General features: G+C 41.5%; 2 protein-coding genes across 3 annotated transcripts in view; one reads left to right on the forward strand and one right to left on the reverse strand.

Moving 5' to 3' along the window:
• The window catches only part of Sh3yl1 (SH3 and SYLF domain containing 1), a 47,281-nt gene extending 40,901 nt beyond the window's left edge, over positions 1-6,380 (reverse strand). Inside the window, exon 1 of the mRNA XM_052186003.1 lies at positions 5,913-6,380. Coding sequence (XP_052041963.1) covers position 5,913 — 1 coding nt within the window. The 5' untranslated portion in view covers positions 5,914-6,380. The remainder of the gene's footprint in view (positions 1-5,912) is intronic.
• Positions 6,381-6,518: 138 nt separating this feature from the next.
• Positions 6,519-21,038, forward strand: Acp1 (acid phosphatase 1). 2 transcript variants are annotated; one of them, XM_052186004.1, is made up of 6 exons: positions 6,519-6,650; positions 12,887-12,960; positions 13,046-13,159; positions 18,539-18,600; positions 19,801-19,906; positions 20,070-21,038. In XM_052186004.1, exons 1-6 carry the CDS (start codon positions 6,608-6,610, stop codon positions 20,145-20,147), a joined length of 477 nt encoding a protein of 158 aa, XP_052041964.1. In that variant the 5' UTR covers positions 6,519-6,607; the 3' UTR covers positions 20,148-21,038. The 2 variants fall into 2 exon arrangements, with proteins under 2 accessions (XP_052041964.1, XP_052041965.1); XM_052186005.1 differs by lacking the exon at positions 13,046-13,159 and adding an exon at positions 13,198-13,311.
• The last annotated feature ends 865 nt before the right edge of the window (positions 21,039-21,903 follow it).

A 21,903-nucleotide genomic window follows, 5' to 3' on the forward strand; every position in this document is an offset into this window, starting at 1 on the left:
AATAAGTGGGAGTCATCAGCTTGTGAAATTATATTTGAAATGGTCAATTAACTTATCAGTTTATGCATGTTGAACCATCCCTGCATCTCTGGGATGACGGTTACTTGATCATGGTTGGTGATTTTTGAAGTGTTTTTGGATTTGTTTTGCAAATGCTTTACTGAGAATTTTTACATCCATTTTACATGGAAAATTGGACTGTAATTCTCTTTGTTGGGGTCTTTATATGGTTTGGGTAACTGTGGGCTCATAAGATGAACTGGCCAATGTTCCTTCTATTTCTATTTTGTAGAATAATTTGAGGAGTATTGGGATTAATTCCTCTTTGACTGTCTATAGAATAGAATTCTGTACTAAACAAGGCTCTGGGCTTTTTTATGTTTGTTTAGATTTTTTGGTGGTTGTTTGTTTTGTTTTGTTTGGGAGACTTATAATGACTACGTCTATTAATATCATTATGGGTTATAGGTTTGTTTAAATTGCTTATATGATCATGATTTAACTTTGGTAAATTGTATATATCAAAAAGTTCATCATTTTTTTAAGTTTTCCAGTTCAGTGGAGTACAGATTTTTTTAAAGGCATGTCCTTTATGATATTCTGAATTTCCTAGGTGCCTGTTATGTCCCACTTTTTATTTCTAATTTTATTAATTTGGATATTTGTTCTCCAATCTTTAGTTAATTTAAATAAGGGTTTGCAATCTTAATGATTTTCTCAAAGAACAAACTGTTGACTTCATTGATTCTTTGTATTGTCCTCTTTGTTTCTATTTTATTGATTTCACCCTGAATTTGATTATTTTTCTGTTTATCCCCTTTGGGTGTAATTTCTTCCTTTTGTTCTAGAGCTTTCAGGTGTTCTGTCAAGCTGCTAGTTTGCGATTGCTCCAAATATTTTATGTAGGCACTTAATGCTATAAACTTTCCTCTTAGAACAGCCTGTGTTTCCATGAATTCAGGTATGTTGCATATTTATTTACACTCAATTCTAGAAAGTCATTTGTCTTGACCCATTTTTTAGTCAATCGTGAATTGTTCAGTTTCCATGAGTTTGCACACTTTCTTTCATTTCATAGTGGTCTGATAGGATACAGGGTATTACTTAAATTTTCTTGTATCCATTGAGACTCTGAGAATACGGTCAATTTTAGAGAGTCTGATGAGGTGCGGAGAAGGTATATTCGTTTGTGTTTGGGTGAAATGTTCTGTAAATATCTGTTAGCTCCAGTATTTTTGTCTAGTTTTTGTCTGGACAACCTATCCACCGGCAAGATTGAAGTCTCCCACTATCAGTAATGTGAAGGCCAATATGTGGTTTAAGGTATACTAGTGTTTCTTTCACAAAAGTGGCTATCATCGTGTTTGGGCAGAGAGGTTAAGGATTAGAATGTTATCTTGGCAGAATTTCCCTTTGATGAGTATCATCGCCCATCTCTTTTATTAGTTTTGGTTTGAAGTCTAGTTAGTCAGATATTAAAATATCTACACCAGCTAACTTCTTGGTAATTTGGTTCTTAGTTTTTGGAATAATTCCTTCCATATTTTTACCCTGAGGTGATGCCTATCCTGGACATTAAGGTGTGTTTCTTCTATTAGTTTGTTTTAGAGGGGAATCGAGACCATTGTTGTTGAGAGATATCAATGACCAGGGATTATTGATTCTGATTATTCTGTGTGTGCTTCCCTCTTTTGACTTGTTCTACAGTTATTTATTTCTTCTGATTTTTTGAGTATAGTTAACCTCTTTAGGTTGGAGTTTTCCTTCTAGAACCTTCTTAAGGTCTGGATTTGTAAATAAATAGTATTTAAATTAGTTTTTTTTTTTTAAATCATGGACTATAAATCCTTTATGGTGACTGACAGTTTTGCTGGGTATAGTAGCTGAGATCTCTTAGAGTCTACAGCACATCTGTCCATGCCCTTCTGGCTTTTAGAGTTTCCATTGTGAAGTCAGGTATAATTCTAATAGGTTTGCCTTTATATGTTACTTTGTCATTTTCCTTTGTAACTTGTAATATTCTTTTTATGTTCTGTACATTTAGTGGTTTGATTATTATGTACTGAAGGGACTTTCTTTTCTGGACCAATCTATTCAGTGTTCTATTTGCTTCTTGTACCTTGATAGACATCATCTTGTTTAGGTCAAGATAATTTTCTTCTATAATTTTGATAATATTTTCTGTGCCTTTGACTTGGATTTCTTCTTCTCCTCTATCCCTATTATTATATTTGGAATTTTCACATGTGTCCCAGATTTCCTGGAATTTATTTTCAGGTGTTTTTCTAGATTTAACATTTTCTTTGACTGGTGTATCCATTCCTTCTATTGTATCTTCAATGCCTAGATTCCCTTTTTCATCTCTTGTATTCTGTTGGTGATGCTTGCCTCTGTGATTCCTATTGAAACATTTTGCCCACTTAAAAATGTGCATTGTCTTGTTTTGTAAATCCTTACATATCATGGATATCTTTTAAGTTTAAATACGAGTTTTGCATATGTGCACATGCATACATATTTTGAATATTTTTCAAAATGGTTCACCTAACCCTTTTCTCAAATCGTGTTTTCTTACATCAAGGGTTATCCCTTCTTATAATGTATTTTAAGATTTTCTCCCCCATTTTGGTTCACAAATTCCAGATTTGTTTGATATTTTTTCCCAAATGTGTCACTAAGGGTTTGACTCTTGTCTCTCAGCCCACACTACCTTTTGCTTCTTTCTGAATTTTGGTTATTGATTCTTCAAGTTCATGATCTTATTTTTCTTTCAGATCTGCTCTTCAAACAATAGTAAACTCTTCTCTCAAAGTGAAGCTTTCAGCTTCAACTGTTGTGTTTACTTCTCCCCTTTCCATTTCTATCCTGGTGACATTCAGGCTATCTTTTAAGTCCTAGAACACTTTGGATGTCCCCACCTGCAGCCAAATCCATCTATTTATCATCTATTTGCTGGACACACAAAGGAAAGGCAGACAACCCCCACCCTCCCGGCCCCAAGCATCTCCAGGGTTTCGGCTTAGCATATTCACTTATAATGGAATTCCAATCAAGTTTCCTTGTTATGGGTTTCCCACTTGAAATGATGTTCTTCCAGAGACATTGCACCTTGGAGACTTGCATTAGACTGACTTCTGCCTTGGATTTGCTAATCTCTATGCACCTCTAGCAACGAATTTGGTTAATGTGCTAGTTAGTTTTAACTTTCAACTTCACACAACCTAAAATCACTTGGGAAGACAGTTTTAAAGAAGAATTATCAAGATCAGGTTGTGATGTGGACATGTCTTGACTTAGTCATTATGGGTGGTGCCATTCCTTAGGCAGGGGGTCCCTGAACAGTGAGAAAGAAGAAAGTGACTAAAAAACAAGGAAGCAAGATTTCATGCATGTGTATCACCCTGCTCTCGACTATAGATATGATACAACAAGGTGACTTCTCTATAATGGTTTGGAACCTGGAATTGTAAGATGAAATGAGACTTTTCTCCTCTAAGATCAAGATCAAAGCCCCCTCTTTCTATTAGAGTACTAGATCATAAGTTAATGCCATCAACGATGTCTCAGAGACATTAAAAGTTTTAAATAAACAAAACCAAACATCAACAGAAATATAAAAAGTACATATATGGGAAAAGTGCATCTAGAAATGGCTTTCTAAATTTTCATTCTGCATTAATCCATGCCTTAAATTTTTAATTTACAAGGGTTAATTTACTTTGATAAGATTCCATTAGAAATCAAAGAATAAGAACACAATAAGAAATAAGAACTATTTTTAGAAGAGTTGATAAAATCTTACCACTCTGCCCCCCACCCCCAAAAAGGTTAAGTCTCTCAAGAGGCTCTGAAATGTTGTCTTTCTTGTAAAGCACAGTGTCAAACACTGTTGTTGACATTTTCTACCTTTGTTTCTAGATCAGGGTAGTCTTTCTGGTGCTTGACTTTTGACTACTTAGTCTTAGGGAGACCAAGTTTGTCAAATCTGTAAGTCACAGTCCTCATTCCTAGCTAGACTATTAACCTCCTTAAACAAAATTTACAACCAAATTATCCATGTGAACCCCATTGCTTCGCCCCCGTCCCCCGATGGCTTTGGATGGGGACAAAGAACCGGAAGCAAAGGGCAGACAAATCTTTGCTTTGTACCTGCTTCCCAGAGAGATTCAGGGAAATGTGGGATTAGGACAAGAGCACAGATGCATGCATGCTTTGTGCATGTCATTTAAAAAAGGGAAACAAAAATAAATGAAAGTGCTTAAGCCTTAAACTGTAAAGAGCCCTGTCATTTCACAACACCACTTGCAAATGAGTAAACAGACAAGAACTCTTCATAGTCATAATGTATCAATTTAAAAAAAAGTAAATATAATCAGAGTTTAAAAATGTTTTTGAAAGGTAAAAAAGAGAAAAGGTAATATTGACTCATTTCACAGACTTTGAACACAGTGAGCCAATAACCAATTCTCTTTAGTTAATGCAATAAACAGGATGATTGTTATCACTTAGTCTTTTATAACCTCCAACATGGCAATTTGCAAACAACCAGATGCTGCTATGGCATTTCAATAACAGGCTTCAAAGCGGAATAAACAGCACCTTTAACCCAGCCCTGTTATTCTCTAAACTCTGTGTACATGTTAACACATTAGTAATCGAAGCATTTCCTCATATCTCAAGGAAATACCTGGGCCAGCAGGAATATAGAACTTGCTCACTTGGTAAACAGAACGGGGCAAAGCTTCTGCCACAGGGCAGGGCATTCCTCCAGATGGAGGTGGTTCCTTCAAGTCTTAGTCAGAGTTTCTATTCCTGCAGGAAACCATGACCAAGAAGAAAGTTGGGGAGGAAAGGGTTTATTCAGCTTACACTTCCATATTGCTGTTCATCACCAAAGGAAGTCAGGACTGGAACTCAAGCAGGACAGGAGGCAGGATCTGATGCAGAGGCCAGGGAGGGATGTTACTTACTGGCTTGCTTCTCCTGGCTTGCTCAGTCTGCTCTCTTCTAGAAAACTGTACTACCAGCCCAGGGATGGCACCACCACCCTTGATCACTAATTGAGAGAATGCCTTCTAGCTGGATCTCATGGAGGCATTTCCTCACCTGAAGCTCCTTTCTCTGTGATAACCCTAGCCTGTGTCAAGTTGACACACACTTCAACTTGACACACACAAACAGGTCACTATTAAGCCTGGTCTGCCTTGGTAGGGCAGTGGTAACATTTGTTGAAATGAAGACGGAACATTTTGCCAGGGGAGAAACCTGCTTCCTATTGTTACCTATTCCTATTGTTTAGAGCACTAAAAAGAACATACAGGCGCTATATGCCAGAGAAGCAGCAATTAAATCACCCTCTACACTACCTCTCTTTGTAAGGTACTGCAGAACTAAAGATACCGTGATATCAAAGACCTGACACCTGGAAGCCCCAAACCCATGAGTCCCTCCCCTAGGGGACTATCCCTTTCCAAAGATCACATTCCCACAAAGGCCCTACACAAACCCCAGCCCTGCACCTCCCTCATCTGTGTCAAGTACACAGGATGCCAATTCTCAAAACAATGTGAAACCAGAAGATGGTAAAACATCAGATATTAGAAAAAAAATAACAAAATGAAAGTCAAGTCTTCAAAACTGGAAATGCAAGAGGAATTTTTTTTTTTTTTTTCTGCACTGAACTGGAACGAGTTTGTTTAACAATCAACCAAAACCTTTAATGACCAGGAGTGTAGAAACTAATCTTGAGTTCTGAGGATTAGCAAGAAAGGATCCGTGCAGTATGATCTTGATGGCTGCGCCTAGACAAACCCAGGGACTTGTCTGTTTTCTCTCCTCTTTCATAACGCCCATCGCAAGAGGAAGAGTTGCCGCGGTACCGACACGCCCCAGCCGCTTAGACCCTTACTCACTGGTGCCGGCCGCTCCGCTCCGTGCCCAAGCTCCTCACTCCAGTTCAGGAAGAGGAAGGCGCTCTCCTTGGTCCGCCTCCCCGACGGGACCCGCCCAGCGGGCGCACACCTGACCCAGGTGAGGGAATAGGTGTATGCCCTGTTTTTGCCAACGCGATCACTGGCCCTATACCCTTGCTCAGAACATAGCTCACCAGCGTCCACCCGCCTCATTCCTTTGGAGCCTTGTAAATCAAGCCCTCCTCTTAATCGGGAAACCCACTGCTAAGTACTGTGGCGCGGCCTAGGGTCGGTGGTCCAACTGGATAACTTAGCATGGAAGGGCGGGTAGCTCCGATCTGAGGAGCCACCCTAGGAGGGTCTGCAAGCCGCTATTGTGGAGCTCATTGGCTGCCCTGGCACGTCCTAATCCGCCCTGCTCAACACGGTGCCACCCAACCTGCTCTGTGGGTCGCCCCGCGTTCACCCCGCCCTCACTCTTTAGAGGTGTGACCGAAGCAGAGCTCAGAGGGAATGCTGGACGTGGGTTGCCAACCCCAACTCCTAGGTCCAGCCCTCTAGGCGACTTCTGGCCCCGCCTCTGGCGGCGTGCGAACGTGGGGCGGCCGACTGCGCATGTCCACGGCCAGACCCTTGGCCGTACGCATGCGCAACTTCCCTACGCGGTTTCTGGGCGCCAGGGTCTGCACGGAAACATGGCAGAGGCTGAGTCCAAGTCAGTGCTGTTCGTGTGTCTCGGTAAGGACTGGTCGACTTAAGGGTCTTTTTCTTTGGGACCCCGAAGTGCTCTCCGTGTTAAACTTCTGAACAAGAGCACTGGGCAGAGGGAAGCAGATCAGAAGGCCTTGGCTGGGCCCGCGCCTAAGAACATACTCGTTTGTCTGACTTTTTCATACGCACCCCTGTCTTCTGGTTCTCCTCTGAACCCAAGACCTGTGTAATTTTGTCCCAGATCATGCCCCTGTCCTCCTGCCTTTCCCAAGCCCATGTCACCCTCCCAAGTGTCCTTCCACCACAAATCTTTGTGCTACTCCTCTCTCCCAAGCCTGAAGGTCCCTCTCACTTGTTCCTTCTCTTTTAGGTCTGAGAGTCTCCCATCACCTGCTGTGGTAGTTACTTCCGTATCTCTGTGCTAAAAATAGCTAACCAAAACAACTTTAGGGAGAACAGATTTGTTTTGACTCCGTTTCAGAGGTTCAGGCCCGTTTTGAATGATTGTTGATTCTGGTCTTGTGAAGCAATGCATCATGGTCCATCAGGGTGGCCAGAGCTTGAGACAGGCTCCTTGCTCCATGTGGACCGGACTCACAGAAAGGGAGACACGGAGGTAGAGAGCAAGACAAGTGTTATACCCAAGAGCACGCATCATGATGTATTTATTTTCTTCTGCTCAGCCGCACATGTATTTTTCATTATCTTCCAGTAATTTCCTCATATTGTGAATCTACTGGAGTAAACCAGTGACTAGGTCCGAACCTTTATGATCAAATCCTCTTGGGATGTGCCATCTCCAACACTGAGAGTTGTGTTTTTCTACTCAGTCAAGGTCACAGTGAAGAGAAGTCCCCTTCCCTGTCATTCCTCAAGCTCTTGTCCTTCGCCTAACCTGTCTTCCTTCCTCTGAACCCTCTGACCTGCTAACTGGCCCAGATGGCTTCATATCTGTAGTGTGACTCTCTAAGCTAGTCTCTTCTAGAACAGCTGGAGTTCTTCCCCCACCCTCTCATTGCGCCAAGGTGAGCCTAGGTGACCATTCTGTGACAGCAGTGTCCCAAACAGGTTTGTTTGATGTCATCCTTGGGTCACGGTTGCTGTGATTCTCAGCCAGTCTATTTAGGTCTCTCTGAAACCTTGGTTTTTAATCCCTGGGACAATTTCTCCATTTTGCTACATGAAAAACAATTTGTTTGTTTTTAATAAGATGAATAATCTTTCAAGTACCTTCAAACACAGAATTTTCATTCTCAGAATTTCAACATTGATTCTCCCTTGCATACTATGTAAGTCTTTTTTTCAGAATTCTTGCCTCATTGCCTCTGCCCTGAGGGGCAAGGGTTAAATTGTCAACAGTCCAGTTATTTGTCTTTTGCCCTCTGCCTTTCCTACAGAGTGGCACTCCTCTTTAGTCTAGAGTCTACCAAGACTTTCTGTCCACCTCGCTTTATTTTTCCCACCCACCTGTGGGGACTACCCTTAAGAAACTGTTGGTGTCCTGTGCCATGATGGTGTGGTTAACTTTATTGGGCACTTTAGTGTTGGGTTTTGCTTGAAAAGCCTTATATTTTGTAAAGCCAAAATGAAGAAAAGAAAGTCAAGGATTTTCATCTCCATTAGTCACTTCCTTTTATCCCCCATACGGATATTTTATTTCATAAACTGCATTTTTATTTGACAGCCTGTTGAGTTCTTAGGAAGAGTTATCTGTCTTGTGGGCAATAGCTTTTTCCCCTTTATTTTTCCACTTTCAGTACAACGTAGTGTGTGTGGTATTGCAAGATATCTGTACTAGGTAATTTCTATGAAGAGCAAAGTAAAACTTCAGCCTTCTTTCGTGTTGCTTATTATAGTTATCTGTGCTGGTATATTGCACCAACATGACTTTTAAAGGGACGTACATGGTTGCATATGTTTGACTTCAATATAATTCATTATTTTGTTTTTGCCACTGGAGATGCACTCAGTGGTAAACACTGCAGATGACATCCTTCTGTTCTGAAGCCGGTACTTCGGTCACCACAGTCAAGGAATGCCAGTGGCTTCATTCAGTTGGTGAGGTGTTCAGGATGAGCTGAAGCAGGGGGGAGCAGGGTGTAGTTTGTAGTCAGGACTCACCTGGAGGTGAGCAGTGAGCAGAGACGTAGCAAGGCATGGAGCCTGTCTGTACTCAGTAAAAGTTGTAACCAGAAAAGCTGTGGATTTGGAGACCAGGCAGCCTTTCTCAGCCACGATTGCTTTGCCCATGGTTGTATCATTCTAAATACATGGGGAGAAATTCGGTTCTTACATACAGCAGATACTCTAGGGCAGGGATCTACATACTCTGTAAACTGGAAGTGAGTCCCTAAACTTCATGTGGTGAAAACTTAGTGTAGCCATAGATTGGTCCTGTTCAGTAGAGCTCGATCCTGGACCACCAGCATTGGGACTTGATGCAGTTTTCACGTATTACAAGATTTTCTGCATTTGCATTATTTTTAATGACCTAAAACTAAAAATTTGGTTAACCCTTTGGGCTGTATGTAAGTGTGGTAGGCAGGAGTGGTTATTTCTGGGCCCCTATTGGGAGTATAGATACCATAGGAGGCTGTATGAGGACTTGGGTGTCCTCTGAGATAAGCCATGGGGGCGTCTGGAGCAGAAATGGGGAGGATATAATTTGTTACGTCTGCACTGTGGAGATTAGGCTGCCCCAGGAGAGGCAGCCAACACCTTCAAAGTAAGATGTGCTGCGGTCAGTTGCTAGTCCAGGGAAATGTGAGGATGGTACAGATGCATTTCACCAAGGGCCCCTTTGCAGGGTGTGAGTGAATATGTTAAACTGAGGAAATGGCCCATGCTTCTACATCGTAAAAGAAACAAGACTGTTACTTTGTAGTTGATGATAGTCTTGCATCTTATTTTTACCACTTTGGTTACTTCTAAACTTCCAGAATAATGATGCTGGTCCTAACCTGCCCATCACTATGACTATTTGGCCTGGATATATGATGATGTGCCAAAAGCCTTTTGGTTAGTGAGACAGTGCTGATGCCAATCCTTATGGGAAACATCAGGCTGGGGAGATCTTAATCAGCAAAGTCCTTGCCTGGTAAACATGAGGGACCTGGGGTTTATTCCAAGAACCCATGTTTAAATAAAAGAAAAACAAGACAACAACAAAAAAATTGTACATGGTAACATACTTTTATTATTCCTGCATTAGGTAGAGAGAATTGGTTGGGTCCCTGAGCCTCATGGCCAGCCAGCTTATCCTACCTACTAAGGTTACTCTAAACTAGTAAGAAACCCTCTCTCAAAAAACAAAGTGGACAACTTGTGAGGAACACTACCTGACATTGTCCTCTAGTCTCTGTATGCAGCTGCACGCTTGCATTCCTGCACCCACACATACATAGAAAAACCAAGCAGAAATTAGAATGAAGAAAGGAAAACCTTTACAGCCAGGACTAGCATATGGAGGACATTTAAAATGAATTCCTGTCTTAGCTTTAATGGTTAATTGATAAGACTGTTATTGTTATTAAACACACACACAGTCTCTCTCCCTCTCTCCCTCTCTCCCTTTCTCCCTCCACCCCCCTCTTTCTCTCTCTCTCTCACACACACACAGAGAGAGGAAGAAGCCACATACTTAGTTTTGTAGGTATGGAAGGATTCCCAGTCATGGCAGGAACTGGCCCAGGGCCAGAGCATCCGTGTTTCACCACATCTTAGAATGTCTGGTTGTGCAGCAGAAATCAGGTGATTTTGACCTCTCACATACAGTTTCTTGCTTGTTTAATTTTTTTCTTAATGCTGAAGCTTAGGTGATACACCCAAATATGGTATTTTGTCTTGCTGTGCACCTCAACGACATCTCTCTTAGCCCATGCCTTCCCACCTCTTGTCCCTTAAGCCAAGCACAACTGCTCTAAGATAGGACATAGAACTTATAACTCCTCTAGTTTCCTGTATTAAATCTGAAGCCTAGAAATATTATGTGTTCTCCCTTAAAAGCCTGTGTGCCAGAGTTGATCCCACAGGAGGAGGAAGGTGTGAGACACAGGCAAACCTCACCAGCTTCCTGCAGGTCTCCCTGCATTTGTTTCCTTAGGACAAGCTGCTTTGTTCAGTCAAGTTCTTATCAGACTTAGTCATAAAACTATATATGCTAATTTTCATTTGACAAATGGGAAGTAAGATAGTTTTTTCCACCTCTTTGCCTTTTCAATCTGAAAGTTTTCATGTCACATAAACTAATTAAATCTTCTGTGTTTTTCTCCTATAAATCTGCTTATCAGAGTTGTCTGAGGGTGATTTCAGTGTGGGTGAGGACAGGAATCATACTTTAGACTGTTTACCATTGACTTTTTCATGTAACTTCCTAGAGTCTCACTGTCCTCTACCCTGAGCTCTTCTTAACCTCCCACCTTGTAAGAAGACGCTGTATCTCAGACAGCTTTTGATCTACAGGCCTGCCGTGGTACTTGGCTGAAAAGCAATAGGCGTACGAAATAAATGTGTTTGGTAAGCCACTTTGCCAGAGCCTTCAGGTTGTTCTCCCTGAATGCACCAAGTACAGACTCGGCGTGGGGTTAGGGCCCTGCCTTCTGTGTGTAAACCTGTACAGGGGCCACCTTCCGGTCCTCCCACAGTGCTGCTTAAACGTCTTACCCTGCCAACGGCGGCTCAGGCTTCAGCTCCCTGGCATCTTCTCAGTTAGCTTTGTGGAATCTTTATGTTTCTCTGGTCTTGTACCATTACAGCACTTGTTTATCAGCATTCTCCTTCTTCTTCCTCCTCCTCCTCCTCTTCTTTTTCCTCCTCTTCCTCTTCCTCCTCCTCCTTCTCTATTATATTATTATTATTATCATTATTATCATTATTATCATTATTATTATTATTATTATTATTATTATTATTATTATTATGTCTGCTTGCAGAGCTAAGGTACCATTAGCTTTCTTGGTTCTTGTCCTGATGGGCTCTTAGAAAGTCATCCTTGGTTACCCTGGTATTTTCTTAGAGTGCTGGAGTATCTGTTAACACCTGGAGGCCCCATAGTTAGTGTTTTTTGGGGACTATTTGGTCCTGAGTCATCATCCCCTGACATTTAACTAGGAACTGACCATCAGTACTATGCTGCGCTTCCTGGCCTGGCAGTAGTACTCTCAGTCTGTTGTCAGTCAGTGACAGGAGGGTTCGGTGTCCCTGAGGACAAGAAGACTTAGTATTTGGTTCCCCCAGAATAAATTTTCCCTTCTTCCATCTCTCTCCAATCTATCTTTTTATGAGTTACAACTATATTACTTAGCTGAATTCCATAGTCGTTCTAAGGAATCACTAAACCTGACAGTCAGGGGAGGGAAGGCAGACTTGTAGCCAACTAGTATGGGGCTCCTGACCTATCTATCGATGTCAGAAGTTGGGGCAGGTAGGGCAGACCAGAGAAACCTCTCCTTTCTCCTCTAGCTGACTAACTCTTGGGGATCAATAGTCTTGGGAAAGAGCCTTTACATGTGATTACTCAGTAAAGCTTGTGTTGAATTGCCTTGGGGTTTGTTTTGAAGTGTTACTAATCTTTATCATGTATGATATACTTTAAAAATGCCTATTTCTGTTCTGTTACACTTTATTTTAAACAAAGCTGATTGCAACTTATTTCATTGATTTCAAGATTTGGTTTTGGTTCATTGCTAGTGAAAATTGACTTGGATTTTATTTGCTTTCTTTTTTTATTAGATATTTTCTTTATTTACATTTCAAATGATACCCCCTTTCCTAGTTTCCCCTCCGAAAACCCCCATCCCATTCCCACTCCCCCCTGCTCACCACCCCACCCACTCCGGCTTCCCTGACCTGGCATTCCCCTGCACTGGGGCATTGAGCCTTTATAGGACCAAGGGCCTCTCCTCTCATTGATGCCCAACAAGGCCATCCTCTATTACATATGCAGCTGGAGCCATGGGTCCCTCCATGTGTACTCTTTGGTGGTTTAGTCCCTGGGAGCTCTGGGGTGCTGGTTGGTTCATATTGCTGTTCCTCCTGAGGGGCTGCAAACCTCTTCAGTTTCTTGAGCTTTACTTACCTCAGCCATTCTGTCAGGACCATGAATCTGGTTTGATTAACTATTCTGTCCAGGAATCCTATACTGCCTTGCCAACCTTAGGTGCAGGCACTGGGTATCCTCTTTGGGAGAGGTCCACCCAGGAATTTGTATCTACCTTTCTGCCACAGCTAACAATCTCTGTATGTCTTCTCCTTCTCTTTTTAAGGTAACATTTGCCGGTCACCCATTGCAGAAGCAGTGTTCAGAAAATTGGTAACTGATGAAAAGGTTTCAGATAACGTGAGTACCATTCAATAGTGTGAGAAGTCCAGGCTGCGTGCCTTTGGGCAGCAAGGAGCCAGAACACTTCTTTTCTCTCCTGCAGTGGAGGATAGACAGTGCGGCTACATCTACCTATGAAGTGGGGAACCCCCCTGACTATCGAGGGCAGAACTGCATGAGAAAACATGGCATCCACATGCAACACATTGCACGGCAGGTACCGTACTGGAGCTTGACATATGTTTTGTGTTACAGTGGGCCATTGACAGCAGCGCCGTTTCCGACTGGAACGTGGGCCGGCCCCCAGACCCAAGAGCTGTCAGCTGCCTAAGAAATCATGGCATTAGCACAGCCCATAAGGCAAGACAGGTAGAAAAGATCTTGTTTAATTTCTACTACATAGAATTCCATAACTTGAGTCTGACCACCCTCTGTGTTGCGGAATGTATTTGGTTGGGGTCAGCTAACTTGCTGCCTGTATAGTTGTGGAAGATTTCGATGACCTTGTTCAAGTACAGATAAATGGGTTAAACCCCAGTGAGACAGTGTTTGCTGTGAGCCAGATCTGGCTGTGGTCATCTATGTTACCATGTTCAGGCTTTTTGGTTAGACATATTTCTGCTTATGTTACTAGGTTATTAGTACATATAAATGTCTTTTTTGCTTTGAAGTACCTTAAACATATAGAAGAGCTCTGTTGTTGTTGTTAACACTTATATGTCTTTAAGACTATGGAATTAAAAGCAAAATCTTCAGTTACAAAGGTAGTGTTGTATCCATGTAGTAGGAAGATGGCAGCTGTTGTATTTCTTTGTGTCCCTTATTAACATTAAGTTGTTCATTTACCTTTTTTGTTGCTGATCTCATTAGGCAGATCATTTGTTCATTTAGATCAGTTTAGGCTTTTGCATATGTGGCCAATCTGCCACTGTCTGGGAAACATGGACTTGCTTTGAGTGGTCAATCGAAACTGTAAGACATATGGTTCTTTTTCCTCTGCTCAGCGCGTAACAAAGGCAAATGGCATATTTTAAATTCCTAGACCTTGAAAAGCAAAGTCAGAAACTTCCTCCAGAGCAGTTTTAATGATTAGCTTTAGGAGTCGGATTTCCATAGAATCTTTGTTTCTTTTATTTTACTGTTTTTAAGAAAAAAGTTCTCAATTGTTGCTTTTTATCGTCTTTGGTTGTTCAGTTCCAATGTACTAGTAAAGAATACGTTGTACATCGATAGCACATTTTCCTTAGTTTACAGGTTCTTTCTCTTTACTAATTGTTTTTATGTAAATAACTATTTTAGTACAGTTCCTAAAATTTTATTTTTGTAATCTATCAACTTAGATTTGTAAATGGCACATGGCTGGGATGCTAGCTCTTAAGCTCACATAGCAGTGTCTTGGAATAAGAGCTTTTAGCATGGCACATTGGAGAACCGCCTTGCTGCTTAGGTGTCCCTGTTCAGTGTCCTTTCACCAACTTCTCCATGGGCTGAGCCCAGCACCGAGGTTACTTGGCCGCTTCTCCCCTCTCATGCAAGGGTCACCCCCAAAGTTTCACTGTGTTTTAACATTATAGGAGTAGGTCATTTGCATTCTGTGATGTTGAGTCAGGGTCATAATGACACTTGAGGCAGTCCTTGTGGTTCAGCCCCCCAGGCTGGGGTTGCAGGTCCATGCCGTGTCCCTGGCACAGCAGTGGGTCCATGTCGCTGCTGAGTGTCACAGCAGTTTGCCCTGGGCAGGGTTAGGTGCAGTATAGTCTACCTGTTGTACCTCTGCTGGGCATGTGGGCGGCTCCTGTTGTGAGCGTCTGTGGGCAGTGGCTCTGCAGATGGAGCCATCTAATGGTTCATAGCCAGTGTCTGTACCCATACCTCACGGGGCATGTCTTCTTGTCTTTAAGAAGTGTGTGTGTGTAAAAAATTGATAATATCTCCACTTTGTTTGGAAAATTGATCTGACTGATTGTTTTTGCTGGTTTGTTAATTTGAAATTTTATCTCTCTCTCTTTTTTTTTCTTCTGGATGCTGTTTTTCTCCTATCTGCTGTTAAGCAGCTTTGCTGTGGGGACCAGAGCACACTCTCTGAACTGAGACTTGGGGCCTTTTTAACCAGTTTTGGGAAATTAGGCTTTACTTTTTTTCTGAGAGGCAGCTTTCATGTGTATTGGACATAACGTCTTTGTGTTCTTCTCTCCTGTTTGCATCCTGTTACTCTGTTTTTATCGCAAAGTTTCCTGCTGACCAGGTCTCTGTTCTGCTAAAGTTCTTACTGACATACTATTTTAAGTTTTACTTGTTCTTTTTGTAATTGTAGTTTTCTGGTAAAACTTAGCCTCTTACAGTTTTTTGGACATCATACTGTTGTTACCTATTACTTATAATTTACAATTGATTCTTTGACAGTTTCATACTTGTGCATAACATATTTGCTCCTATTGACTTCTGTTCTCTTTTATCTCCTTTCTCCTCACCCAGATTCTTTCTTCCTGATATACCTTTCTCCTACTTGTGTGTGTGTGTGTGTGTGTGTGTGTGTGTGTGTGTGCCCATTTATTCCACTGATTAGGATTGTTTAATTAGGATTGTTGGCATGCCTATGATGTAGGGCTATTTACTGGACAGTAGATAATTTAGCGCTGGCTACACCAGTGAAGAAACATACCTCAGCTAAGGGTAAGACCTCATGTACCCCTCCCTCATTCTTGTCAGAATGTTGTTGGGCTTCATGCTTTCATGAAGGTAACAAAAGCTGTTGTGAATTCACAAGTGAACATAACTTAGTATTTTAAATGAGGTCTGCTATGCCTTTCTGCATCATTTCTGAGCCTGCTCCCTTTCCCCTTTTTGGAGAACTGGGAATTACACCTTAGGTAGAGGACATGCTTATATGCAAGTGATCTGCTTCTGAGCTATATCCCCAGCATTAGTTTTTATTTTGACAATTTCACTCTGTAGCCTAGGCTAGCCTTAAACATGATTTTCCTGCTTTTCTTTCACAAGGAGCTGAAATTATAGGCCTGCACCACTAGGCCTGGCAGGTTAGCTTTCTTCATGATTTTGCTGTGTGGTGTCCTTTTGATTCTGTGTAAATAATCATTGTGCCTTTGAAAGATCACATTTTTATCACCGTTGCTGTGAAGATGCTGGTAGATGTTATCAGATACAGGATCTCAGTAGGATTGCAGACTCACAGTACCTCTGAGGACCCTGCTGCTGCTGGGCCTGAGGATGGCATGGACTGCTCACCTGCAGGGCAGGAGCAGCTCAGAGCATGGAAAGCTCGCTTTTCTTTACTGAGTACACATAACTTCTCACTGGTCTCTTGAGCTCTTTGCTCTGGCAGGAGAGGGCTTGGTCAAGTGGAGCAGCCTATGCTAGCTCTCATTTTCTGGGCCTGTGCTCTTTCAAGGTTCATTGTCCTGACAGGCCTGGTCCCAGTTTCTTCTACATTGTCCCAGGCATCAGGGCAGGTAGAGACCTGCTTTTCCACCATGGCCTTTGCCTGGCTTTCTTTGCTCTTGAGGAGGCTACTGGGCCCTTGGGACCATTGGCATCTCTGTCCTGGTGGCTCTTTGTGCAGGACTTAGTGTGCGTTACAGCTAACCTCTAACCATTGCCTACTCGGTTGTGGTTTAGTATCAAGCACTAGTACTCCAGAGTGATCCAAGTCCTTTGGAAGCATTCCTAAATTGCACATAACTTAACCTTACATGGTGTATCCTAATATAACTCAGTGCAGAGGCAAGTAAGGAAATCTGTCTGAGAGTGTCATTTCCTGAACTGAAAATTAAGACCACCTGTGGGCTAGAGCGATGTCTCAGTGGCTAAGAGTACTTCCTCCTCTTCCAGAGAGAGAGAGAGAGGGGAAGAGAGAGAGAGAGAGACAGAGACAGGGAGACAGGGAGACAGAGACAGAGACATCTTAACAAAAAGGCCCATAGCTATAATGGAGTTTTAATTTTTTAAAAAATAGTCATTTATTTTTATTTTATGTGTCGGAGTATTTTACCTGAAAGTATGCATATCACATTTGTACAATGCTTGCAGAAGCTAGAAGAGGGTGTCACAGTCCTGAAACAGTAATTACAGACAGTTGTGAGACATGATGATGTAGGTGCTAGGAACTGAACCTGAGTCCTTTGCAATAGCAACACATACCTTTAAGCATTGAGCTATTTCTCTAGTCCGGGATTTGCATTTTTTTTAAAATTAAGAAACATTTGATTTTGTTTTAGTTTTAGCAATGATAAAACCTCCTAAATGGACTGTTTGGAGTGGACCTGAGTACCTTGTGGGCTAAAGAGTTCTTGCCTATAATGACTTGAGAGAGAACTCTGGGAGGGTCCAGGCAGTGCTCACGGATCAGCAGGTAGGAACCAGTTGATTCCACACATAGCAACTCAGCTGGAGGTGATCGATTGTCTGTGGCTGTGTTCCTGCCACGATGCTCTAGTGACCCAGGGATTCTTAGGAACATGCTCATCATCTTGGAGAACAATCTTGGTTTCTGTGTAGGTTTTGTAATAATGGGACTAATTTGTCCTGTCTTTCACTGTGCATTTTTCATGACATAAAGTTCTAGCTGTTCTTCTTTCTCAGTTATTTTCTGTGTGATTTAACTATGTAAGTCATTAAGCAGTAAATTTTTTTTTAGGACAAATTAATTATAATAAGTCCCAAATGAATGCTAAGATATTCTTCATAACTTGAAAAAATAACATTTTATGTGATAGTATTTGTTTAATGTCTTTGAAATAAGTTACTAGTCTTGGGGATATTAAAACAATACAGTCCTTTGTGATTATTTAAATGCTATGCTAATATTATATGGAAGTGTATTCTAAAAGCTAAATTTTCTCAGTTTTAATAGAGTAACAAGCAAGTGACCATTTTTATTACTGTTTGGTTATAGACATTGTTCTTTTAACCCACGTGTTTCCTGGGTAGTCAAAATCTAGAAGGTAAATTTCTTCAACTACATTTAAGGGAGCTTACATGTCTTAAACTATGTGGTACCAGAAAAAAGTCCATCTGATGAAGGCCCACAAGACCGCCATGTTAGCTTTAGACGAGTTGCACTCATGGGTCCTGTCCCGGGGGGTGGGGTGAGCCTTGTACCCTTTGAGAATCAGTTAATCTCCCTTTTCTGAGGCCCTGTGTCTCTCTCTACCTTGCTTTGCCTGAGAGTATTTATTTTCCTTTATAGGGATGGCCTCCCAAGAACAAAGATATGTTCCTTTATTAATCTGGAGTGTGTTCCAAGGCCTAAGGCAGTCATGGAATGACGGATAGAGTAGAGGTGACTGTATGAAGTCATTGCAGATTATATCTTACTGCGGGAACAAAACTACAGCAAGCTTTATGTCCATGTTTTATAGTTATGATTATTTCAAAGAACCTTTTACAAAATTATTTTGCAATAAAGTTTTGGAAATACAATGATTATATTTTATCCCTAAATTGTGTATTTTGTTAAAATTTTAGTTGATAAGTGAACATAGAATTTAGTTAATGAGTTAACATGTAATTACATGTTTTTTTTTTAACTACAGTTTTGTATAGATATAATCACTTTTTTTTGACTTCTTAATTGTAGATTACAAAAGAAGACTTTGCCACATTTGATTATATACTATGTATGGATGAAAGCAATCTGAGGTAATCATATACATTTGCTTTTTTGATAGAAGGCTTCTCTGTGTAGCCCTGTCTGCCCTATAACTCACTCTGTAGACCTGGCCTTGAACTCAGGTACCTAGCTCTGCCTCCCGAGTGCTAGGATTAAAGGTGAGCACCACTGTGTCTAGTTTATGCAGGAATCATATTTTACACAGTATTTCTTTCCACCTTTCAGTTGTGATATAGGCCTAACAAGTTGTCCAGAATGACTTTCTATTGTTTTTAACAGTTTTTATGCACAAGGTCGGTTACAATCTACAGAGTTATTCAGGAGGGCCGAAGATCAAGAGATGGTTACCTCAGAGATCTGTTTACAGAAGTGTGTCTATGAAAGAGACAGTTCGGCCAGTTCATGAGTGGGCTTGGAGACAGCTGGTTTGGGGCTCTAGGTGTGGAGGAGATGCACTGGCCACTGATTCCTTTACTGCTGTAACAGATGAGGAATCTCTTGTATCCTATTGCCGTGTAATTGTTGCACTCTAGAGTAAGTCTGACAAGATAGACCTTGCTGGGTTTATGTTTTTTGGCTAACCAACACTGATGGGCTAGGGGTTAAGTAGCAATGACTGAGTCTGTAAAACTGATGTAGTCTGCAGGTCCACACCCCTCATCAGTAAGTTCACTGTATTACCAAAGAAGAAATTCAGGAACCATGGACTTAAATTACTTCCCTAAGTTCCTGGGCCAGATGGGTGTGGTATAGGAAAGCCTAAAACCATAGCTGCTGCCGCTGTGGTCCACGTGCTGTCCACTGAACTTAGTCGACCAACCACACGTGGTCCTGGCCTCGCTCAGCTGTCCTGAACTGAGTCCACCTTCCTCCTGTCTTCACTTGCCCTGAACATTGTCCCTTTGTCTTGGGATGAGGTACACTTGGTCTTTTGAGTTCTTTTCTGGCGTTTTATGTATCTGAAATGTTACTTTTATCATATTAAAACACATTTCACGGAAGAAAACTTAATTATTATGTAAGTTAAAGATACACATTTTGGATATCAGAATCAGTGCACTGTGGCAAATAGCTGCAGGAGTCCCATAGGTCTGCAGAGTGCTCTGTTTCATTTCAAATCAGGTTGTACTGTTGTATTTTGATAGGATATTTCATAAACCCTGAGCAGATGTCCCTGTTTAACTTAAAACCGTATATCAGAAATCTAAGTTCATGTTTCAATTTTACAGAGATTTGAATAGAAAAAGTAATCAAGTTAAAAACTGCAAAGCTAAAATTGAGCTACTTGGGAGCTATGATCCACAGAAACAACTCATTATTGAAGATCCCTATTATGTAAGTACATTTCAGGTTTGGAGCTTCTGTTAAGATGGGCAGGATGTATTCTGTGGTATTAAATGAGCAGGATGTATTCTGTTGTATTAAATGACAGGTTTGGGTCTTCTGAGGACACTGTTATCATAAACCATTGCTGGTTTTTCTTTTTATGTCCTTGCAGGGCAATGACTCTGACTTCGAGGTGGTGTACGAGCAATGCCTTAGGTGCTGCAAGGCCTTCCTGGAGAAGACTTACTAGCTGGTCCTAACCACCACCATTGAGCAACTCACTCATCAGTGCTTTGCCCAAGGGTGGTGGCAGTCCTTAGCCCCAAACCCCACCTCTCTTTTCAGCTGACTTACTGTATATCTTTAAAATAATTGTAGGTGGAAATCAGGCATATGTTCAGAAGGATAAAACATTTGAGTCAGGCAGTTTGAGGTGTGACTAAGCATTCTTAGACTAACTAAACCAGTGACCTTGCTGTAATTACAAAATAGTGGAACAAGCAAATACAGAACAAAAGAAAGCCCAGTGAAGTAAGAATGTCCTACAAGGTCCAGGTCAGCCTTTGAGCCCAGCAAGCCCGGGTAGTCTGGTCTGACTGGAGTGTCTGCATGGCCAGCAGCCAGTGGTGCTGTTTGCCTGCCGTATACCTTTCTATTCTAGACTCTTACTGTGACAATATCTCCATCCATGGCAGCCTTCCATTTAACATTGGAAGAGTTTAAACTCAGACACACTGAGGGTATTGAGGTATGTGGGAGAGGAGAAGCTGGACGTCATGATGGGCCTGGGCCTCCAGCAGGCTATCCTGGGCTGAACAGTGATATCCTGGCTAAAAGGAAAACAAAAATAACAACAGATGGGAGCAACAGACTGGTAAGGTTAACATCTTTAGTCTTGCTTGGTTTTTGTCTAGTTGCTTGAGCTTTGTTCCTATTTAAGCCATTTTGCTTCTTTAAAAAAAAAAAGTAAGTGTGCTTAAATATGTGTTTGTAAGTGTACTCTCATCACCAATTTACAGTTACAGGCAAGAATGAGTAATTTTAGTGTCTGTTCAGAAAAAGGACCTCAAATTTATATGGATGTATGTCAGAAAGGAACATGAATTCAACTGGGAAGTTACAAATACAACTGAAATACAAATCCGGTGTCTGCCTGCTTTCTTACTGACAAATGGACAAGATATCTAAAGCGTTGCCTCCGTGTGCCTTTTTATTTGCTCCAGTGTGAGGTTTGGGTTCTTAGCCTCTACATTAGAAAGTAAAGTGATGAGAAATGTAACCACATTGTTGTGATGGATGGTGATGGGTGTGTAATGAGAGATTCCAGGAACTATCCTTGTCTTTGGGCCTTCTTCATGTAGCTGGTGCCTCCTACCCGCTTCCTAGCTGAAAAGGTAATAACTTTTTTTTTTTTTAGCCTGTCTTAGCTCCCCAACCGGTGAGCTCCAGTCTTGCAAACTTTTAGTTAGAAGAGGCATCCCGATGTCTGAAAGGAAGAGACCTGGGAATATGTAGGTATCTGCTTGGCCAGGGGCCACTCTCTCTAAGGAGGACAGCTTAAACATGACTCTCCAGAGGAAATCAGCTATCCCAACACCCTCTTACAGAAAGGCCATGATGTCCCAGCAAAGGCAGACCCTTTAACTGCCTGTTTCTGGCTCTGGTGGAGTTTGGATCAGAATTTTCACAAAGCTAAAAACTAAGAAGGGAAAGGGCAGGTAGTCAGCCACAAGGAGGAAATAGATTAAGTCAGAAGCTTTACATCCTGCTCCAGTAGTTGCTTCAGAATCTCAGATTTCTCTTTCAGGTCATAAGATCCTATTGTTTTCTTGAAATTTTACATGTGTATCTTACACACAGATCCTTGAGATGTGGGGTTCTGGTGGCTGCTTTGTTCTATGGTTGTCCCAAACAGCACAGTGTGTTTATAAGGGCTCATGAACAGAAAAACTTAACTTTTTACATTCAATCAAAATTACATTTGTTTAAAATATAACTATTAAATT

This window comes from Apodemus sylvaticus, chromosome 6 (assembly GCF_947179515.1).
Source record: "Apodemus sylvaticus chromosome 6, mApoSyl1.1, whole genome shotgun sequence".
NCBI lineage: Eukaryota > Metazoa > Chordata > Mammalia > Rodentia > Muridae > Apodemus > Apodemus sylvaticus.